This window comes from Equus caballus, chromosome 5 (genome assembly GCF_041296265.1).
Source record: "Equus caballus isolate H_3958 breed thoroughbred chromosome 5, TB-T2T, whole genome shotgun sequence".
NCBI lineage: Eukaryota > Metazoa > Chordata > Mammalia > Perissodactyla > Equidae > Equus > Equus caballus.
Genome location: NC_091688.1, coordinates 4,634,278 through 4,657,676, shown reverse-complemented (window position 1 = coordinate 4,657,676; position 23,399 = coordinate 4,634,278). Strand labels below are relative to the sequence as shown.

The 23,399-nt window shown below is 52.0% G+C and overlaps 1 protein-coding gene across 5 annotated transcripts in view; it reads left to right on the top strand.

Moving 5' to 3' along the window:
• The window catches only part of GPR161 (G protein-coupled receptor 161), a 51,344-nt gene that overhangs the window by 21,874 nt on the left and 6,071 nt on the right, over positions 1-23,399 (top strand). For all 5 annotated transcript variants that reach the window (XM_023640506.2, XM_023640507.2, XM_070267647.1 and 2 more), the window contains 4 exons: positions 4,188-4,605; positions 12,303-13,027; positions 18,955-19,059; positions 21,595-21,714. In XM_023640506.2, the coding sequence (XP_023496274.2) occupies positions 4,188-4,605; positions 12,303-13,027; positions 18,955-19,059; positions 21,595-21,714 (1,368 nt within the window). The remainder of the gene's footprint in view (positions 1-4,187; positions 4,606-12,302; positions 13,028-18,954; positions 19,060-21,594; positions 21,715-23,399) is intronic.

Genomic DNA, 23,399 nt, shown 5'->3' with positions numbered 1-23,399 from the left:
TCCACTCTTTATTCCACTTTTCTGTCTTGTGGGGCCCAAAGTCTTTCTCCCACATAATAGCCCAAGCCCTGTGGGTCTTGAACTGGTTCTAATCCCCTTCTGGTCACAGGTGTGAGAATATAGCTCTGGCTTTGAGTTTTCTCTGTTTCTCTTTTCTTTAAAGATTTTATTTTTCCTTTTTCTCCCAAAGCCCCACGGTACATAGATGTGTATTTTTAGTGGTGGATCCTTCTAGTTGTGGCATGTGGGATGCCACCTCAGCATGGCTTGATGAGTGGTGCCATGTCCGTGCCCAGGATTCGAACCAGTGAAACCCTGTGCTGCTGAAGCAGAGCGTGTGAACTTAACCACTCGGCCATGGGGCCGGCCCCTCTCTGTTTCTCTTACCTATGGATTTCCCTTTCTTTTATCAAGTTTGGCTTTTTAAAAAAAATTTTAAGTCATATTTGATCCATCATTTCTATGAATTTGGAGTTGGAAAAATGTTCACATCAGCTAAGTCCACCATGTTGCCAGAAATGATTCCCATAATAAGTGAAAAACACTACATTTTGCTTGAATAAAGTGGTTATCCCTTATAAAGTGCTTCCTATTCATTGTCTCATTTGCCTTTTTTTTTCAATTTCTTCATCTTTCTGACTGCATTCAGGGAATTTCCTTGGTTGTACCTAATTTTATATTTATATTTGAATAGTGAGTTCATGCTGATAACCTCCAGTAGCCAGCCTAACACGGCAGGGTCCCCTCACCTTTCCCTGTTCTGTGATTTGCACCTTCTTTCTCCCGTGGTGAGAAGCATGGTCCCTAACGTAGGCTGTGTACTCAGGTGCTCTGCGCTCAGAACCCTTGTGAGATCACGGTGCCATCACCAGCATCTGACCTACCGAGTCAGCCTGGTGGTGGTTTTGTTTATGGAATACATATCATGAAGGCTTACAGTCAAAATACTGTCTTCAAAAGCTACCTGACTTAATTATTTTCTCCGTTTATGTTATCAATCTAATACACAGGATTATTTTTTCTGTTTGCAATCAATTTTGTTTACTTTTTGCATCCATTTTTATTTAATTTCTTTTATTATATAAAATATTTACATGGCTCAAAAATCAAAACTGTAAAAAGTACTCGGAGACATTTTACTTCCATTTATGTCTTAGTTTCTGGTTATTTTTCCTGTTTTCCTTTTTGCATAAGTAAACATAAACTTACGTGCAAATGTATTCTTATTTTCTCTTCTTTCTCACATATTTCCAAATTGTTTTTTTACAACTAATGCCTCAATGAATAAAAAAAATTTGTGCATCTGTTATTTCATATTATGGACTTCTGTCTTCAACGTAAATACCTAGAAACGGAATTTCTGGGTCAAAGGGCACATGCACATGGGGTTTGTCAGGTCTCGCCAGATTGCCCTCCACACGGCTGTTCTTTTCTGCATCCCCATTGGAGTGTGGGAGAATGCCTGTTTGCCCACCGCTTCACCAACGAGTGCTGCCAAGCTCCTGGATTTTTACTGGCCTGAAAGGAAAGAAATGGTATCTCAGTGTAGTTTTAATGTGCATTTCTCTTATTTTGAATGAAATAGGGCATCTTTTCATATGTTTAAGAACCATGGCATATCCTTTTCTGTGAATTCTGTTTATGTCTTTTATCCCCCAGTTTTATTGAGATATAATTGACATATAACGTCATATAAGTTTAAGGTGTACAACATAATAATTTGACATATATTTGAGAGAGGTGTATTTTGTGAAATGATTACCACAGTAAGATTAGTTAACGTCCATCACCTCACATGGCTACAGATTTTGTTGTTTATGTCTTTTATCCACTTTACTATCTGCTTTTTTCTTCTTCTCTCTCAGTTTTTTTTTTTAAGATTTTATTTTTTTCCTTTTTCTCCCCAAAGCCCCCCAGTACATAGTTGTATATTCTTCGTTGTGGGCCCTTCTAGTTGTGGCATGTGGGACGCTGCCTCAGCGTGGTTTGATGAGCAGTGTCATGTCCGCGCCCAGGATTCGAACCAACGAAACCCTGGGCTGCCTGCAGCGGAGCGTGCGAACTTAACCACTCGGCCACGGGGCCAGCCCCTTCTCTCTCGATTTTTTAGGAATTCTTTATAAACTGGAATGATTAGTCCTTTTTCTGTGATAGAAGTTCTCAGTATTTTCTCCCATTTTGTCATTGTCTAATGACTCAAGTCTGTTTTCTTGACCACCGTGTTATCACCTGTGCAGTTGAGAATAATATGCTTATGTGGGGCCTTATTTTGAGACACCAATGAATAATTTACTTATAAGAGATAAAAAAAATCCAGAACTCACAAAATAGAGAAGAAACCCAGAAATATCCTTACAAAGACACAGAGATAGAAGGCATGCCTATAAAGTATATTCATGGCACAAAGCTGGAGTAACTAACATACTGCGTAACTGAATCATTTAAAATTCAGAATATTTTAGCAGCCTGGAAATATGGGCCAAAATGCACAAAATAAAATTTAGTGAAATGGTATTTTGTATTTAGGCTCAAAAACATTAATTCTGTAAGTTCAAGTTTGGGGACACCTGCCTTCACAGAAATTCCTGTGAGTATAAACTTTGAGTTTCAGTTGACCACACACTTATGTATATAAGTCCAACAGGATGATGTAGTTGCTAAAAGAAAATGCATTCTTAGAGTGAATAGCTGGAGGAAATTATCCTGATCATGGAGAAAATTGCCCCTTTGGACTCGACACTTACCAGACCGCATCCAGAATGGTACGTCCAGTTTTGGGGACCACACATCAAAAGGGTCGTAGACATTGTGAGCAAGTGCACAGGCAGGGAGTCTGAGTTAGAGAAGGGTCTGGAAGTCGTATCAGGAGCCCAGGAGATTTAAGCTAGTGAAGGGAAAGCAAGTAACTTGTGGAGTATTTGACGGTTGTCGGGTGCAGGAGAGGTTGGAATTATTGGCCCTGCTCGAGCCAGCGGGCCCAGGGTCTGTGGTGAGAACCCGCAGCACTCAGCTTCACTGTGAAGGGAAACTCTAACTGGCATTCAGGACTGCTGGTAGGGGGGCGCTGCCTTCTTCACCCACCAGCTCCCTGTGGCCAAAGGCTTGTGGGCAGAGGCGGCAGGTGATGCAGGGGCCTGTCGGGGGGAGGCCCTGCTGCTGCGTGTCGGCAGTATGGGCACCGGGGTTCTTGTTGTCTGGCTCACGGAAAGCAATCTCTTCTTCCTTTCTGGTGTCTTCTGTTGGGAACAAGAGCAAGTGGGAAAAGTGATCTGTGGGATTTTTTGGCTGATTAAAGTAGATGAAAATTTGGGAGAAAGCTTTGTCTGTAGGATTTAATGTTAAAATGTGTCAACCTTGAGTTTTAGCCGGGATCCTGAGCCATGTCCTGAGAGCAGGGCCTGCACCTTGTGGAGAATGGTGTCCGTTCTTGGAATCGTGGGCCGGGGCCTCAGCCTGTGCCTCCACTTACCCATTTATAATTAGTGCTTGGATCCTGGCCCTCCTTCTCCATGTCTGATGAGAGCAATTAACGATGTCTCAGTATGAATTATGCTTGTTTAAATTCTGCTGAGGGACCTCAGTATAGTCCCTATGATCAGCGTATTGTCACACTCTAATGGACACATGAATCAACTGGGGAGGAAGTTAGAATGCAGATTCTGATTCTGTAAGTCCGAAGTGGGCGTGAGATTCTGCATCTCTTGTAATTTCCAGGTGATGCTGAGGCTGCTGGTTCAGGGACCAGCTGAGTTGCCAGGGTCCAAAAGCATCCCCCATAGACCACTTGTAACAGAATCACCTGCCCTCTGCTTGTTTAAAATGTAGATTCCTAGACTGAACCTCCGCCCTCTGGGACCAGCATCTCTAGTGGTGGAGCCTAAGAATCGGCTCTTCCAGCTGGCACTCCAGGTGATTCTTAAGTGCATTAAAGGTGTGAGCCACTGGCCTTGGGGCTGATGGATCGGGGGTTTAGACTGGAGAAATGCATCGTTCCAGGGGACACGCTGAGTTGCACACGAAGTTGGGTCTAGAAAACAGGCCACTTACGAAGACCTTGAGTGGGGAGGGCTGGCCGAGAGTCTCAGGACTCGGTGGGTGACCTGGTCCTCAGCTGCTCTTCTGTAAAGTGCGTGTGATATGATTTGACGAATCTTTTCCTGTCCCCTGGTCTTACCTTGTTTTTCCAGTCGTCCAGCATGCTCTGCCCACCCCACACCGAGGTGCACTGACCATGAGCCTCAACTCCTCCCTCGGCCACAGGAAGGAGCTGAGTAACCTCACTGAGGAGGCGGGTGGTGAAGGGGGTGTCATCATCGCCGAGTTCATTGCCATCGTTATCATCACGGTTTTTGTCTGCCTGGGCAACCTGGTCGTTGTGGTCACCTTGTACAAGAAGTCCTACCTCCTCACCCTCAGCAACAAGTTTGTCTTCAGCCTGACCCTGTCCAACTTCCTGCTGTCTGTGTTGGTGCTGCCTTTCGTGGTGACCAGCTCCATCCGGAGGGAATGGATCTTCGGTGTGGTCTGGTGCAACTTCTCCGCTCTCCTCTACCTGCTGATCAGCTCAGCCAGCATGCTCACCCTCGGGGTCATCGCTGTCGACCGGTAAGCTGCCCCGACTTAGAGAACTGAAGAATTAAGGCACGTGTGCAAAGGGTGAACCTGAGAGATCATCTGGTCTGTGACTTTCAGGCTGTCTTAGTTTCTTGGGAGGGTGTCGGGGCCTCTGCCAGGAGAGGAGGAGAAAGCAGAATTCTGCCTCTTCTTCCATCTTCCATCCATTCAACCAGAGCACCTCTGGCGTTATCTGATCTATATTGCATATAGTTTTATTTTTTAAAAGAGATTCTACTGCTTAAAAAAAAACGTTCTAGAGGGGCTGGCCTGGTGGTGCAGCGGTTAAATTCACACGCTTGGATCCTGGGTGCAGACCTACACACTGCTTGTCAAGCCATGCTGTGGCAGGCGTCCCACATATAAAGCAGAGGAAGATGGGCATGGATGTTAGCTCAGGGCCAAAAAAGAGGATGGGCGGTGGATGTTAGTTGAGGGCTAATCTTCCTCAAAAAAATAAAAAACAAAAAAAGTTCTAGAAACCTCTGATTGTCACTTTATAGATGAGAAACAGAAGGTGGGGAAGGTGTCGTGTCTGAGCACACATTAGGTCCAGGTCTGTTCCAACGTGCTGCCTGCTGTCTGTTGCTTTGGTTTGGGCCAGAACCAGACTGGGGAGCCCACAGAGGTGCTCTCACTGCCCACAGAACAGAGGCTGTTGAACTCAGCCTAGGTCGGGAGGCAGGAGAGTGGGGAAGGAAGACAACCCAGGGCATCAGGACAGTGGCACCTGGGAGAGGTGGTGGGCGCTTTTGAAAACATGGGTGTCCCTTCCCAGGGTACAGCTGGCTCAGAGTGCGGAATGGCCCCGCTGGTGTTCCTCGGCGACGCTTCTAGCGGGTCTTTTCAGATTCTGCAGCGTGCTGTCAGCTTTCGCTCTGCCCGTCTTGCAGGCTTTGGCAGCAGGTTCCCACCCTCTAGATTAATCTGGTTCACGAGGATTCATCACAGGCGAGAGTTTGACTTCATAGGTTCAGGTTCTCTGTGACTTGGGGAGGAAGCTAGCAGTGCAGTCGGGGAAGCACAGAGGGAGCTGGCCAGGGATGTTGTCACTGGTGACGAAAGTCCCCCAGCTCTCTGGGGCCCGTCAGTCTTTTGGCCAGTGTGTGGTGTCTGGATTGTTCATCTAGAGAGCAGGCCTCCACAAGGCCCAGGGCCAGAGTCCCGTCGGCTCTCTGCGGCTGTGGGGAATGTGCTGGTCAGAAATAATCAGTTCGCTCTTCTAAATATCTTTTTTCCCCAATAATAAAAGTGATTCAGAAAGTATAAAGGATAAAATAAGAAAGATCCATAATCCCACCAATCAGCAGCAATCACTCTTTATGTTTTTAGCATATCTGCCTCCAATGATTTTTGGCTGTGTACAGTACATATATATTTTTTTTTAGGAAGATTAGCCCTGAGCTAACATCCGCCATCAATCCTCCTCTTTTTTCTGCTTAGGAAGACTGGCCCTGAGCTAACATCCGTGCCCATCTTCCTCTACTTTATATGTGGGACACCTACCACAGCATAGCTTGCCAAGCGGTGCCATGTCCGCACCCGAGATCCGAACTGGTGAACCCCGGCCCACTGAGGCGGAGCATGTGAACTAAACCACTGCACCACCGGGCCAGCCCCCCACCCCCCCACTGCCCCGGTAAAGTTTTTAAATAGGCTCATGACACACGTGGCCTGCTTTGTCTCTTAAGCGATCCTGAGCGTTTTCTCCCACCTGCAAATATCCTTTGAGAACGTGATTTTTAGAGTCATGTGGTAGCCTCTCCTGTGGTGGTGGTGGTATACTTTGTTTTTGTGTTCTCCTGTCGGCCTGCTGTCAGATACAGCACTTTGGAGGAGCATGGATGTTTGTGGAGTTGTGTTTTCAGTTAGAGTGAACACGCTTTCAAGCTTCTTGATGTGTAACAGGCTGCTTGCCCTTCAGAAGGCCGTACGGACTTTTGCTGCAGCACCGTGTATTAGCGTCCTTTCAAGACTGATTAGGTAACACTAAAAAAAATTGCAAGTTTGTTGGCAGTCGGGAGGAATAGGATCTCACTGTTGTTTTTTAAATCACTAATTTTTGTACGCCCCTTCCTGGGCCCTGGGTCCTGTGGAACGTGCAGTGGGGGCGCACAGCTGAGAGCGGGGCTGGGGAGTTGATTTTCGAGCGCCTCTCGCAGAGCTGTCTGTGGCAGGATGCTCGGGAGACAGTGCCCGCTGTCTGCCATCATGGCTCTGGGAGGCTGTGGATGGCTTGCTGGCATCTGGGGTCTAGATAAGCGAGGGTGAGATTTTTCGCCAGAGAGCATGACAAATCCTCAAACCATGCCACCAAAACGCACCGTCCCAGCGAGGGTTCACCTCTTTCAGTGCCTTATTCTTTCCTGCCGGGAATATTTGTGGGATGTCTGTTCTATGAAAGGCCCTGTGCTGAATCCTTTGGTGGTAGGATACGAGCATGAGCAGGACACGGCCCTGCCCACCAGGAGCTTACAGTTTCGTGCCAGAGGCTGCCCTGTGTGTGACGTGAGCACAGAGCGGACATACCCGCGCTGCCTCTCCACTCGCTGCTTCTCACGGTGGGGCTGGGAGTGCTTCAGGGGAAAGGGGCATTTGAGCCAAGTCCTAACAGTGAGCAGGGTCATACAGGCATGGAAAAGGTGGAAGGGGCCCTTCTGACTGAAGGAGCAGCCTCCATTTATTCGTTTGATACACAATTAGTGAGCACCTCGTGTGTGCCTGGCACGGTGGCTGGTGCTGGGATCACACAGCTGAGTAAGATGAGTAAAGTGCTGAGGAATTCGCAGTGTAGGGGAGGTGGACACATGAACAGATAGTTTCAGGATCGTGTGATGCGTACATGGTGCCGGTATGTTTAAGGTACTGTGAGACCGCAGAGGAGGGAGCAGGACCACGTGGTGAGGACGCACAGCGTTTGTGCTAATGCACCTGGAGGCCAGCGGAAATGGCTCTGGCAGAGGTGACACGTGCGAACAAGTTGGCCCACACTCAGCCCACTGGGGCTTTAATCCGGGCACCCCAGGCCCCACGGGTCGGCCCCAGGGCCACCAGTGACGAGCCATGAGTGGAGAAAGGACTTCCACCTCACTGTGACGAGGACACGTCTCGAGGCCTGGTTATCTTTGGACAGTAGTTCATTTCCGCCTGCAAGCACAACAAGACGGATTCACAGTGCTTTGGCCAGATCTTTAGGACTAATATGCAAACCGCTGTGAAATTTGGTATCCTCAAATAATTTCATGGCAGATGCAATTTGTTTTCTCTTCTTGGTCATTCTTGTGGCTTAAAAATACAAATTGGCTGGACCAGTTAACTTGATCATGTTCGTATAAATGACCACGGTTTGACTGGGTCTTTGTGTGCTCCTTCCTCTGCCTTCTTAATTTCAGTAAATTAATTTTACTGGATGTTAGTAATTTTGGAGGTCACATATTTGCTCTCTATGTTGGAAACCTAGAGCTGCAACTCATGTGTGTGTGAATGAGAGCGAGTGATGGAGACAGAGACGGAGGGAAGTGGAGGAGGCAGGGAAAGAGAGAGAGAGAGAGGGAGGAGAGGACAGTAGTGACAGGTGAGTGAGGAGAGAGGAGTACCGAGAGCGTGGGAGTGGAGGAGAGAGATGGGACGTTAGTAAGAAAGACGTGGAGAGGAGCAAGGGCAGTGGTCATGGTCTCCGCTAAAAGGAGCTCTGTGCTGGTCACTTGCCCAGCACTGCTCCGTGCTGTTAATAAACGCTTATCCCAGCTAATCCTCCTGACAACCCTGTGAGCCCCACGTGACAGATGAGCAAAGTGAGGTTTGGTGGACTCACCCAAGGCCACATGGCTGGTGAGTAACTTGCCTGGTGCTGAGACGCTGAGGGCTGGGCCCTTGATCATTGCGCAGTCAGCTGTGTGTCCAATCCAACAACAGTTAGTTTAGCTCAGGGTTTCTCAGCCGCAGCACTCCTGACGTTGAGGCTGGATCTTTGTTGTGAGGAGTGGTCCTGTGCCCTGTCGGATGTGTTGCAGCATCCCTGGCACCTACTCCCTAGGTCCCAGTAGTGCCTCCCCATTGTGACAACCCAGAATGTCTCCAGCCATTGCCACATGTCCCGAGGGGGACAGATCGTCCCCAATGGCACGAAATCCGTCAAAGCGGTTGGCAGATGAGCCAGAAGACTCCATCTTGTAGCTAATACAAGATGGACTCTTCTCCATGAAGAGAGAGCAGAGGCAGAGAATAAACAGAAGAGCTGAGTGGAGCGAGATTTGCCATTGAAATGTCAGTATCCTCAACCACGTGGAAATAGGTCCAGTGGGGAACGTCGTTCCACACAGCAAGAATGTCACTGTGAATAAGTCTGCTGCGTGGTCACCTGTAGCTTAGCCTTGAAACTGCCAGGGCTCCAGGTCTGTTGAAAATATTTGTTATGTTTTCATTCCACACTGGGGTGGGTGAAACTCCAGCTTTAAAAATAGTATTTTAATAAATAGAAGTAGCTAGAGCCATGGGATAGTTAGTTATAGTGAGGGAAATTGCTGGTGCTATTGGGAGAATGTTCAGCGTAAATGACAGTGCTCCCCCCGATGGAGGGGTGGTTGGCTTCAATTTTGTTTGTGTTTTTAGTGAAGCCATCTTATTAAAAACGAGTTGTTATCAAAGTGGTGGGTCTCCTGGCAGGAGAGCTGAGCGTCGGAGCCCCTGTGTGCATGACAACTTTTCAGTCGCACGTGACGTCATGAAAGCTTCTTTTGAGACGAAGGGTTGTGCTTGGGCTCCTGTCCAAACGTGAGTTTTTAGAGAAAAGATCGAGAGCTTCAGAAGACAGCTGAAAGCGTGGAGAACAAAGGAACCCTCCACGTTGGCCTGCGTCTCCCACCAGGGCGGGGGTTGCCTTTGTTCTGTATTTTCCTTTGAACCTGCGACTCCGTTTAAGTGAGGCATAAGTTTAAAAAACTGAAATTTCAAATCTATGAAATTCATTTTTTTGAGTGGTCAGATGCGGGAGTGTTCTGTATCTTGATAGAGGTATAGATTTATGCATTTTATTGTATATAAATTTTACCACCCTCCCCAAACCACAATAACCTCTGGTGAGTGTGGATATACATGGAGGTTCTTCTGACGCTAGGAGACTGACCCCTCGGGGTCCAGCGCTGCCCCTGCCCGCTGTCCTGCTGGGACTCAGGACTCAGCCGGGAGAGATGGCCTTACACTCCAATTGCTCCCACTCATGGTCTTAGTCAGCGAGCGATGTACGAACATACCATTTGTTACAGAAAGGAGAAGTCTTCCGTGAAATCATAATAGCGGGGTGTTGAGGATAGCCAGAAGGATATGTTGCAGAGGACAGCACATTAATCGTAATTATTTTTATGACTGCCAGAACAGGGTTGGTCAAGGAGCCAGAGGCCGTTGACATTCCCCAGGCCTGGCCTCCTACGCCCAGCGGTGCTGTCCCCCTGAGGTGTCTTCAGGTCAGAGGGCCTGCACGCTTTTTAGAGGGACAGAGAAAAGTAGAAATCTCAAGTTCTTTTTAAAAGTGAAGGAAACTTTCCGGAAGTGCTCCCCCATCCCATCCTAGCAAACTCCCCTCACATTTCATTTGCCTGGATGATGTCACACAGGTCAGTGTCTCAGCTGGTCACCTGGGAAAGGGTAGGAGACCCCCAGAAGGGCCTGATTCATCCCCTGGGACTCAGAAGGGCTGGGTCCCCTGTGGTCACGGCAGTTTTGCAGGAGCACGAGCAAGATGGGATTCCATCCCCAAGAAGGAAGGGGGAAAGGTCGGCGGACAGGCAAAGACTGTGCTCTGCCCCCACTGCTATGTAACAGGGGCACCATCCAGGCCTTTCCCTCGCTCCAGGCCCTTCTGTCCTCGGAGTAGACCTGTGCCAGAGGTTCTGACATTCCCATTTCCGGATGAAGGAACAGAAGCTCTGAGAGTTAAATCAGCTCCCCAAGGTCACACAGCGAGTAGACAGCAGAGCCCCCTGCCCCACACCCAGGAAGTCCAGCTCCACAGGCATGCCGCTTTTGCTGGGCTGCACGGCCTTTGTGAGATGCCAACCCAGATGCCTGCATAAGACAGCCATTGCTGTAGCTGAGTCCCCCGTGGTGATTCTGTACCCCACCCCATGATCACAGCGAGTTCCTCTCCTCAGGCCCCACAACCCAAAATGCTGTGTTTCCAAGTGAGATCTTGGCCAGGGCTCCCAGCTCGAGAGCAGCAGCCCTAGGCTCACCTCAAAGACCCTTCATGAGGGGTACGGACTGAGGAGGCAGCCCCCAGTGAGAGTCGGCCTAGGCAGCAGGTGGCAGTCGGACTGTGGCCCCTTCCCTGAGCTGCTGGTGCCCAGGGGTGACTCAGGATGGTCCTGGTGGAGAAGGGTGTTTCACGGGTGATGTGTGAGACTTGTAACCTGACGTCCTGCCTGTACCAGGCAGCATTGGTGTGGCCACCTCTGTCCCTTCTATGCGCTGTCCTCACGGGGAATCCTATTCATTAAACAGTACTTCCCTTGGATAAAACATCTGGATGGGGAGGGTGCTGGTGTACTTTCAACCCCATGACCCATTCCAGTTAAAGGGTCAGTCCTTATCTGGATGACAAGGCTCAGCATGGCCTGGCCCCTGGCCTTGTGGCCTCTCATCTCCCCGCTCCACCTGCTCTCCACGCCGGGCCACGGGAGCTCCGGGCAGCTTCCCCTCTGAGGCGCCGCTCACTGACATCTCCATGCCTCGCCAAGGCTGCCTTTCTGCCTCGGCTGCTCCCGGGCCAGTGCCTCTGATCTTTTGGGAGCTGGGTTTGCGTGCCTCTCCCCCAGGAGGCCCGCCCTGACCCTGCAGTGTGGATCCGGGGCCCCGCCAGTTTGAATCAGCAGCTCTCCAAACCTTGCTCCTTCCCAACAGAGCAGGGATTAGGAACCATCCCTGGTCTGTGGACTCCTGACAAGATAGTGTGAAGGAATTGCTGGCATCTGCATTGGGGACTGTAGGTCAGAGTGCCTGGGTGTGTATCTCTTTCTTCCCCTTACCTGGGGCAAGTTATTGATCCTTTCTCTGCTTTGGTGTCCTCATCTCTAAAATAAGGATGTTGATAATACCCATCCTGCAGACAGGGCTGTGAGGATTAAATACAGCTCCTCTGCTCCAGACTCTCAGACTCTGCTTATGTGTCCCCTCCCCCGTCTTCTCACCCATATTTCCAGCGCATAGCACAGCACTCGGCACCAGCCGGCCTTCAGCAAATGTTCACTGAATGAACCCTGTAATCCTTAGATACTATTCTGGGTTTTAATGACCCTCCGAAAATTGATCTAAATGAATTAATGTCAGCCACACAGACGTGGCCAGGCTTGACTCCTGATCTTTCGGGACTCCTGTAGATGCCTCAAGACTGGCTGCACCCCCACGTATGGATGAGCTCTGGCATGGTGACTTGGAAACAGGACCACCTGAGCCTGTGTTCTTCCTGGCATCCAGGTCTTCACTGATAAAGAGCCCCACAGAGCTGTGTGACACGGCACACGTCTGGGAGGAGCTGGGAGAAGATGCTCCCTTCAGAAGCATTTGCCCCATGGCTGGGTTGGGTGAGAGAAATTCCACAGAGCTCCCTGCCTAGGAAAGCAGTGGTTGCCCATCCTCGTATGTTTTCTCTGTTTTTGATCTCTCTCTCTCACTTCCCTCCATGCTATTTCTAGCTACTATGCTGTCCTGTACCCCATGGTGTACCCCATGAAGATCACGGGGAACCGAGCTGTGATGGCGCTGGTCTACATCTGGCTTCACTCCCTCATCGGCTGCCTGCCGCCTCTATTTGGTTGGTCATCGGTGGAGTTTGATGAGTTCAAGTGGATGTGTGTGGCTGCGTGGCACCGGGAGCCTGGCTATACGGCCTTCTGGCAGATCTGGTGTGCCCTGTTCCCCTTTCTGGTCATGCTGGTGTGCTATGGCTTCATCTTCCGGGTGGCCAGGGTCAAGGCACGCAAGGTGCACTGTGGCACCGTGGTCATCGTGGAGGAGGACGCCCAGAGGAATGGGAGGAAGAACTCCAGCACCTCCACCTCCTCTTCAGGCAGCAGGAGGAACGCCTTTCAGGGTGTGGTCTATTCGGCCAACCAGTGCAAAGCCCTCATCACCATCCTGGTGGTCATTGGTGCCTTCATGGTCACCTGGGGGCCCTATATGGTTGTCATTACCTCGGAGGCCCTCTGGGGGAAGAACTATGTCTCCCCAACCCTGGAGACCTGGGCCACGTGGCTGTCCTTTACCAGCGCCATTTGCCACCCCCTCATCTATGGACTCTGGAACAAGACGGTTCGCAAGGAACTGCTGGGCATGTGCTTTGGGGACCGGTACTACCGGGAGCCGTTTGTGCAGCGGCAGAGGACTTCCAGGCTCTTCAGCATTTCCAACAGGATCACAGGTAACTTGGGGACTTGTTGGCAAAGGGCTGCCAAGCCTCAGGCAGGTGTGGCCTATGGTCCTCTTAGGTGCTCTGGTGTGTTGATGGGTGACGTCTCAGACTGACTACGGCCTCAAGGCTCAAAGCACAGGTTTCCTTTGGGGAAGGAACATTCCAGAGTGTCCACTGTGATTCTCAGGCAGCTTTCTCGAGCTTAACTGCTCAAGGCAGGGGACACCAGAGTTCAAAAATCCATTTTCTGTCACTGCAGCCATGGCCCACTGGCCTCGAGATAAAGAACCCAAGCGTTGGAGCAGGCTGCCTTCTCCTCCTGGCCGATCCTTTCCTTTCTGTGTCCTTTAAAGCAGAGTCCTCTGTAGAACGCTCCCTCCCCTTCTCAGCTGCTAATCCCTGAAGATACTCCTCCTTGGGCCTTTCATCACAGGTTAGTGGTTTCCTCGTATGGTCCCTGGTGATTCAGGAAGTGTCAATGCCAAACCTCCACCCCCATTGAAATGTCAGTATCTTGTATATATGTAAAGCTGCTCTTCCATCTGTAATTGATTTCTGAGCTAACAAGTTTCTGCAGACAATCCCATCACCTCTGATGAGACCCAGAGGAATTACTCTAATCAGGGATAGGTTTTTTAAAACCTTTTTATTTTGAAATAATTTTCAACTTAGAGAAGAGTTGGAAAAACAAGACAGAGAATTCCCAGCCACCCAGTTTCTCCTAGTGTTAACATCTTGCCTAACCACAGTTATCAAACCCAAGACAGTGACATCAGGGCAGTGCTGTTAACTGCAGATTTGATCCGGGTCTCACCCGTTTTTCCATTAACGTCCTTTTTCTGTTCCAAGATCCAGTTCCAGATTGCATGTTGTATTCAGTCATCATGTCTCCCTTTGTCATCTTCAGTCTTTGACAATCTTTGACAGTCTTTGTTCTTTCCTTGTCTTCCATGACGTTGACACTTAGGTAGAGTACTGGTCAGTGATTTTGTAGAACACCCCTCAGTTTGTATTTAGCTCGTGTGATCTCAAGATTAGAATCAAGTGACGTGTCTTTGGCAGGAATGCTGTGGGGTGATGCTGTTAGGGGCACCGATGTCAGTGTGTCTTATTACTAGTTAACGTTAGCCTTGGCCTCTTGGTTAAGTCTGCTCAGGTGCAGTAACGAAACACCATGGATGGGTGGCGTAAACAACAGACATTTATTTCTCGCGGTTCAAGAGGCTGGAAGTCTGAGCTTAGGGTGCCAGCGTGGTTGGGTTCTGGTGCGGGCCCCCTTCTTGACTGTTGTTTTGCTGTGTGCTCTCATGGTGGGGGCCAGTGAGGATGGGAGAGAGCAAGCTGTCTGGTCTCTTCTTATGAGGACCCCACCCTCATGACATCATCTAACCTAATGGCCTCCCAAAGGACCCACCTCTGAATACCAAAACATTGGGGGTTAGGGCTTCAATGTGTGAATTTAGGGGGACGCAGAGCTTTAGTCCATACAGTTATGCTGGTGTCTGCCAGGTTTCTCCCCTGTAGAGTCGCTATTTTTTCCCACTGTAGTTAATAAATATGACAGAGGAGATGCTCTGAGGCGATGCAGCGATCCCATTTCCCCCTCAGCCTTCACCCGCTGTCTTTAGCCTGCCTAGGTGGATCTTGCCTCCGGCAGTTGTTGCTGTGTTGTTCTCATGAGAAAGGAGCTCGATTTTTAGGGTCCTGTTTGAGGGAGACCATAACCTGGCTGAGCCATTGGAAGAGAGATTTTGAGGGCACTTAGCAGATCATATTTATGGGAAGAGCCAGTTCAGACTGCAGCTCTCATCTCTTGCTGGATGACTTTGGGCAACTGAAACCACTCGTATTAATGTTTCTTCTTCATGAAGTAGAGAGGTCTTCCACCTTCCCTCTCAAGAGGGTGGAAAGAAATAACCAGTCTTAATTATCATGAATACTCAGTGGTGGTGATGATAGGAGATATTTTCCATGTGGCAATTAAACCAACCAGCATCACTGATTTATTTCATGGACTGATGGAGTGTTACTTCTTGAGAATTCTGGGACTTTTTATTTTGACTATAGGAGAAAAAAAATCTCTCTGTACCCCAGTATTTTAACCAGTGAAATGTCCCCCACCCCCCCAACCATGTTTCCAAGTATGACTTGTGAGCCAGGAGTACATTCAGGGTTTGGTTTTGTTTCGCTGATTATCTTATTTGTTCAGATTTTGTAAAATCACTTATCTTCTAGGCAAAAAATTCTAAATGTTTTCTATTCTGATGAAGTTAAGAATGAGGAAGGAAGAAAAATGAGGAAAGAGAATGGAGGAGGAGAGAGTAGATAGAATAAAAAGAAACATCTACTTTTTGGGCCAAGATTTTCCCTGTAAGTCACTGGCGACTATCCTAGAAGAGTTCACGAGGCTGTGAGAACAGGCAGAAAACACCAGCTGTGGTTGGGTCGGCAAGTCCAAGGCAGCTGGCGGTCTCCTCCTCATTGAGGGCAAAGCAGTCTGGTGGGATGTTTTTGGGTTGAAGAGCACGTGGGATGATGGGTTCTGAGTTGTTGGTCTTCCCCAGGAGTGGGAGCTGGAGGGTCCCTGTTGTCTCGTCCCCAAAGGTCCTAATCGCAGGAGGCCATAGCATCAGTAAGAGTCTTGGAAACAGAGCAGAATGCAGTGACCACCCAGCCCCACACCCTGCCCTGTCCATGGCAGGAATGCCGACTGTCTTTCTGATCTGGAGGGAGAACCCTAGCCTCACTTCCCGTCCCCAGTTCCTCTCGCTGAGCCGGTGTACCAGACCCTGGTCTAGCGCCCTCTGTGGGCATGACTTGGATCTGCAGCAAACTCCTAAACCCAAATCAGCTTTCTCTCCCCAGCCTGCTTCCAGGCCACCTCCCTCAGCCCCAGAGAGTGCATGTGCTCTAGTGTTAGCACCAGGGAAGAAAGAGGATAAGATCTGTTCCAAAGCCAGCAAGAAATGACCTGGAGGCCCTGTCTTGGTTTTGTTCCTGTCCATTTGCATGAGCACCTGGAAAGTTGTAACCAAAGGAATCGGTACATGGAATTACAAACTTTCCTAACAGTGCTTATGAGCAAAGACGCAGCGGCATTCTGTAAAAATCCGGAGCCTCCCAGCTGACCCTGGGATGCCAGGTTTGTAAACACATTGTCATGTTTATTTCATACGCAGATTTCAGTCATAATCAATGGATTTTGATTTTCTCATTCTCTTAGCCCCAAACTGAAGAAGTGCAAAAGGTTAGGCTTTCCCTGGGGTGCCAGCCACCAAAATCCTTCTGCTTGTGAGGTCTGCTTAGCAGATTCCCACGGGACTCCCCTAGGAATTTAGATTTCCGGGCTACCTGGAGGTTGCCAGTCAGTGCCACCTCGTGGTGGACAGGTTAGCCCTGGAGTGGACATTGACTTCTGGTGCTGAGAGATGAGCTCAATGCCAGCAATTGGGCTTAGGATGCCCAGCTGCAAATCCAGAGCTGACAGGTGGCTATAGGCGGTTAGAGCACAGAGGGGCCTTCAGGAGAAGAGCAGGCAGCTGTTGGAGCACCTCTTCCCCCGGCTGCAGTCAGAGCAGGGCCCCGGCACGGCGCGGCCTGGGCACCCTGGGAGGGCGGCCTCTCCCATGCTGCTCTCGCCCGATGCGTGCAGTGCGTGGAAGTGGGGACAGCACCTCTCCAGTTATCTTCTGGGGAAGCGGACACTGACTCGTATTTACTCAGAGGAAATGCCCGGCTCAGGGCCGCCTCTGAGAGGTCCGGGCTGGAGGGAGGGAAGGCAACTCTGGAGCCTCTGGATTTTCCTGTCTTGCTTTTCCAAATCCCTTTCCTGGTGCCACATAGCTCTTGGTTACTTCGAAGTGCCTGCTTCCCCTCAGAACTGCTCCTGTTCTTTTAGCCTCTAACGGGTGCTAGTGACTCTTCTGGCCGCCCCGGGCTTCTGACCTGGGCCCTGAGCCTGTCACTTTGTGCCTTTTAAAAAAAGTTCGTAAAAGGGGTTGGATTGGGCTCAGCCCAGTGGATATGTTGTTTCATGTGGAAAAACTCAGGGGAACAGCGCCCATTCTGCAGTGGTTCTTGCTGGATAAACACAGAATAGGAAGATGCCGCCGGCCACCCCGTTTCCAGACCTTTTTAGCTGAGCCACATCGGTCTGGCTCAAATGATTCCTCCCCCTGCTGGAGACTAGCCTCAGAGATGGCGTCCAAAGCCACTGTGGCCTCAGCCGTCCCAGCTGGCAGTGGCTGGTCCCCACAGGACCCCCCCAACCCAGGCCAGGCTTCCTGCTGAGACACAGTCGTGTTCTGAGGCCAGGACCCTTGGAGGGGGATGCTAATCTCTGGGGTCTTTCTGGACCCAGCCCTCTACACCCCAGCTGCCAATAAAGGGGAAGTCTTCTTGCAGAAGTGGGATTCCCGAATTTCGTGACACGGAAGTTCTGGCGAAGCCTGCTCTGACTGTCAGATGCTGCCCTTCCATCCGCCACCATCGTCCTCCGTGGCTCTGGAGAAGAAGGCAAGGTGTCTGTTCTGTCACCTTGTACTCTCAGAAGAATTAGGATCAAAGTAAAGAATGGCGTCCTGCCTGTCTCAGGCGCTCTGGGGCGACTGTGGGGTGTCCCTTATGGTGGGTCTTTGATCCGCTAGACGGTAGGTGTCCAGAGATGGGAAGAGTTTGTGCCAGATGTTAATTTTTAAGGTCTCCTTTGTGTTATTTCCATGGTGTCCAGGGCCTCCAGCCCTTTTGTTCGTGGATTCATTTTTTTCTCAACTTTCTGAGGATACCCAGTTAGAATTTTTTGTCTTCTTAAGCTCCCTGTGTTGTCTCCTCTGAGATCCATTTTTTTGCTTCTCTTTCTTTCTTTTTTATTTCCCCCTCTCTGCCTTTCAAGCGAGTGCCTTTGCATAAGTGCCTAGTGATCTTGGCCATTCCTTCGTCGTTGATAAGGGGGCAGCGGGAAGTCCAGGTGGTGGAGCAGGGGCACGTTGACGTAGGGCAGTCGGCTGGGCCGTGCCGCAGGGTGCCCGCTCCCGCTGGCTGTAGGGCTCTTCTCGAGGGCCCCTTGGGTCTCCCTGACGCAGAGTTCAGCACTCTCCAGCCCAGGCCGAGGGAGGTAAGGGGCAGGGCTCCACTGTTAGCTCTGTGCCTCAGCTGTGCCTGTGTCCCCAGGCCAGGCCTGGTTCCCGCCCTCCCCCTCCTGCCAGCGTGGGTGCTGGCTGCCAGAGCCCGGACTGCGCAGAGCAGTAGAGGGGACACTGCGCTTCCCAGGGAGGTTTTCCGTCCAGCCACCTGCCTGCGGAGGCTCCCGGGCCTCCAGTTCCTGAGCTTTTGGGGGTCCTGGGTGAGAACCAGCCTCCTTCCAGGCCTCCCCCACGGCCAACCTCTGCTCTTTCGTGGGTCAGTCTTGTTGCCCTCCCATCCACCGTACAGCTTAAGGACGTTCTCTCCCTTTAAACCCTTTTAGGGTTTAAGCCTCTTTAAAGTCCCTTTTTGGCGTTCAAGTGGGATTTCTGGAGGTAATTGTGTGCCCACGTTCCCTGTTTACCCTGTTTAGCTGGAAGATCTTCTCCCGAGCCTGTCTCCCTCACATGCCCCCCCCCCCCCCCCCCCCCCCCCCCCCCCCCCGCCTGGTTGGTGTTTGACGTGGTCATGAGAGTTTCCCCTTTGGGGACCCAGTGAGACCTGTCACAGTGCTGACTCCCCAGGGATAGAATGAGGGGCATAGTGGGGAATGCCAGGGGTTTCCATCTTTCGGTGGGTTTAGGGCACAATTCGCAGGAGAACAGAGAAGAGAGAACAGGAGGTGGGTGGGGGGTGAGGCCTGGGTGGGGGTTGAGGCCTGGCGGGGAGTGGTCTGGGGGGGTCACCGGAATGGAAGGGGCCGGCCGTCTTGGCAGCACGCGGATGGTGCAGTCAGTGCCGGCTTTGCCTTTCAGACCTGGGCCTGTCCCCGCACCTCACGGCACTCATGGCAGGTGGACAGCCCCTGGGGAACAGCAGCAGCACGGGGGACACCGGCTTCAGCTGCTCCCAGGACTCGGGTAAGCCCCCGCCCACCCGACGCGTTTCCCCGGTGGGAGGGACGTCCGCACCATGCAGGGAAGGAGCTGTGGGGGCAGAGACAAGACTGGGGGTTTCCAGCGTTTCTGTGCCTCAGTTTCCTCCTCTATAAAATGGGGGTGTCAGTTCCTGTTCGCTCTGCCACACAGGCTGGTGGTGAGATTGAAATTAAGGGAGGGTCTTTGAAAGGTTAAGATGCGAAATGATTGTTGTTCGCTCGCTCCTGGAGTTAGATCACCGCTGGCGCCGGGGCAGGCACTGGGGCCGCGCTGCCTGGTTTTCTGGCCCTGACGGCCTGTGATGTCTTAGGAACGTCTTCATCCCTTCTAAGCCCTCGACTTGCCCTGTTTGTGAAGTGGGGTGGCAATCCCTATATCAGGGGCCGCTCCAGCACGGCCCCGAGGTCAGATGCCCTTATCACCATCGTTCCGTGCCCTGCACCCCTGCCTTTGAGAAACTCGATCTCCGGTACCTATCCTCCGGATCCTCCCGCAGCAACTCCGCAGAGGACCGTGCGGACCCGGGCCTGCGGCTCCGAACGCTGGGCCCCGCGGCAGTCCTGCGCGCCAAGCGCGTGATGGGCGCCTCCCGAGGCCCCGGGGCGAGGCTCGCGGGCAGAGGCTGGCCGCGTCTGCCGTCTGTCAGGCGCTCGGGTCCGCAGTGCTGAGGAAGCAGGCGTCTGTCCCCCACCCCTGGGCTGGCGGTCGCCCCCTCGCCGGGCGCCTCCCGGGCGGGGCCCGAGCTGGGCGGTGCCCGAGCTGGGCGGTGCGTGTTTGCTCCGAGCGCCCCATCCCCACGGCCGGCCCGGAGCTTGGGGGACCTGCTCCTGCCTGGACCTGTTTCCTCCCCGGAGCCTGTCCCGGGGAGCTCGGGCCACCGGCGCGGGGACGACACGTGGCCTTGTGTCAAGGAGAACTTTCCCTGGAAGGAGCACGTTCCCTGAGAAGGTCGCACACCTGGCAGCCCAGCGGCTGAACCACTGGTCACACGGCCCTCTCTGGCTCCGAGTCCCTCCTGTGATTTGAAGTCAACACGGGTTTCCGTGACCCCTGCCTATTTCCCCATTCTCAGATGGCAGCAGGGATCCAGAGGCAGTGCGACCATCATTCGGTCAACAGATGTTGACCTGCCACACCTGCGCCTTAGCCAGCACTGTCCTGGCTTCTGGAGAGAGTGGGGAACCACCCTGCGGGGCTTTCAGTCCAGTGGGGGGACACACGTCCATCCCAGGCACTGTAAAGGGAGAACTGTGAGGGTTGTGAATACCGGTCACTAACACTGCTGTGGAGGGAAGGTGGTGACCGGAGGAGCGGCCACCGGGAAGCTGGAGTCCCTGCTGTGCCGGTGCTGGCTGGCAGGTGCTCTGGGGAAGAGCGTCAGGAAAGCTGCTCTGAGGACTTGATGCTGATCCCTGAAGAGGAAGTGGGAGGTGGCCAGGCAGACGGAGTAAGGGGACAGTAAGAGGACAGCATTGTAGGCAGGAGCAAGAGTGTGGGCTTTGGGGTCATGCAGGCTGGGCTGTGGTCCAGCCCCGCTGGTTATTAGCCGTGTCCTTGTCGGTCATGGCTCCCATTCCACAGCACCTGCTGTGTGCCAGCCACAGTGTCACATCTTTACACGCTCGGCCCAGTCCTCACACCAGCTCTGTGCACTGGATGGAATTGCCGTCCCCGTTTCACAGACGCGGGCAGAGCCGAGGGCATCAGTAACTCGCCGGTGACCCCGGGTCTGTCTGCTCTTGAGCCCAAGCTTGACCAAAGCCAGTTTGGAGGCCCGCCGGGCAGCGCTCCTTCTGGGGGCTCCCGCGGCCACTGCAGGGGTCCTGAAACAGCACGAGCAGCTCCGGGCTCCCCTTTCCTCCCGAATTCCTCAGCACCAAGGCCCTGACATGGAAGCCAGAGCCTGGGACAGAGTAAGGCTGGTCCCAGCAGCCAGCTCCTCCCTGTGCCCAGTGCCATCTCTCTCCCCTGCCTGCTCTGCCCGGCTCCCTAACAGGACTTCTCTGCCTTTATTCCCCACTTCTTTAGGGGTATTTTTCAACCCTTTTTTGATCCCCAAAGAACTTTACATTTTCAAGTATTAAATGTTTATTCAGCACAGTGCATTTTAACTCCAATGATAGAAATTCAAACTGTAAGAATCGCCCAGAACACAAAGCTCCTTCTAATAGGGCCCTTCTCACCCTTCCTCACCCACACACCACACCAGGTCCAGCGGACTTGATACTTCTGAGTGTGCTGTTGTGGCACGTGACGTGCCGCTCTCGATAACACTGCCATATTTTGTGTGTGTCTGTGTCTGAAGCAGCCCCAACGGCTGGCTGCAGACTCCCTGAAGTCGGGGGGCGACAGGGTTTCTTGGGCAGCTGCTGCAGGGCAGTCAGGGGCCCCTGGGTGTGGGTCCGAGTAATTGGGGGAGAGGGATGCGAGGGGCGCTGAGCGAGGGGTGTTGAGAAGGAAGTGGCAGCGAGACATCGTGTTGCCGGTTATCTGTGCACAGTCTGCCCTTGGCTTTAGGAACAGACATGATGCTGCTCGAGGACTACACGTCTGATGACAACCCTCCCTCCCACTGTACCTGCCCACCCAAGAGAAGGAGCTCGGTGACATTTGAGGACGAAGTGGAACAAATCAGAGGTTGGTTTCTGTGACGGAGTGCTTCACGATGACATCGGGGAAAGGAAAGGATTTTAGGAAAATTCCTTGGCTCAGCCCTGCCCCCACTCCCAACACCCCACAGCTCCCACCTTTGCCCGCCCCCACCTGCTCCCCGCCCTGCCAGTCTCACCTGAGTCCTCAGGCCTCCCAACGCTCAGAGCAAGCAGCATCTAAGACTGCACAAGCAGTGGCTGTCGAAGCCTACACACACACACACACACACACACACACAGCCCAGGTCCTGGTTCCCATCTTCTCCCTCAGGAAGTTGCCTGATTGGATAAAACAGTTTGTGAGCCCTCCATAGTTCCTTTGCTTTAGGGATGATGTGTGGTTATAAATCTGGACTCGCCCTCTCGGAGCCTCAGCCTGCTCACGTGCAGAATGGAAACACTGGCCCGTGAGTGCACCTCCTTTACCAGAGCCAGAGGCTGCCATCTCGATCGTCTGTTGCCCCTAAAGCTGATGAGGTCCTTGAGTCACGAGAGGAAAGAGTCTGCTCTAGTCCAGTCCTGCCTTTTTCTCTTCCACCTGTTCCGAATTCGACCCTCAACACCTCTTCCCTTGGAACTTGGAGTGTAGTCACTGATTGAAGAATGGCGAAGGAGCAGGCGGGCTGCCCGCAGATGTACGCGCTCTTCCCTGATCCCACCCTGTGAGCACAGCACCCACGTGGCTGGGTGTGGGTGGTGGAGGAGTCCAGGGGCTTTAACATGGAAGTTCTTTACAAGTGCTGAGCTTGCAAATAAATATGGGCCCTGTCAGAGTTTGAGGTTCATAATTAATCCTATCTCTGCTACCTGCCTCGTCCCTGAGTCCAGACGAATTGAGGGCGAGTCACAGAGAGTCCACTGACAAAGAGGCTTCAAGAACGGAGCTTGGAGCAGCGCCTCGTGGGCTTCATAATGTGTTAGCCCTTCATAATGTGCGAAAACAGGAATGCGTCCCTCCCCAGGCTGCCTAGCCCACAGCGGGCCAGCCTTGCCCCACCCGGCCTCTGTGGCGGGGGTGGCAGTTCCGAAGGTGCCTCCTCCAACGCAGCCGTCAGGCCACATGGGTCGTCCCAAGAGTGAGGCAGGGGAGGGAGGGGCCATGTGTGCCTCCACTCTTTTCCCTCTTTTTGTGTGTGAAGCAGCCGCCATGGCTGGCTGCGAACTCCCTGAAATGGGATGACAGAGTGTTCGTCACAGCAGAAAATGAGAGGAGTGAGGGATAAATTTTTCCCCCAGAAGGTCAGGAGAAAAGCAGGCAGTGAGGTTTAATGAGGCACTGGGTGGGACAGAGAGACCCGCCTGCCTCCCTCTGCTCTGTTCATCCTAGTCGTCAGAGGGCCTAATCCTGGGTGGGTGCTTGAGCCCTGGATGGTCCTTCCAACATGGAGGTTCTCCGTGGCTCTGGGGCATCTTGGAGCGACGAGGTTTCGGAGAGAGACGGCGCTCAGGTCTGTGGAGGTTCACAGACACAGACCCTCCACCGCTCCCGGAGCTGGACACCGGAGAACTCTTTCAAACATGTAAAATTCTGAAGATCCTTAATAGGAAGTATTTATCAAGCCTTTCTGCGGGTGAGACCAAGGCTAAGTATCTTGGAAAGAACTGTTTAACTATCACAGTAACCCTGGGAAGTCAGAGGTGTCCTGTGCTCTTCTCTTTACAGGTGAGGGA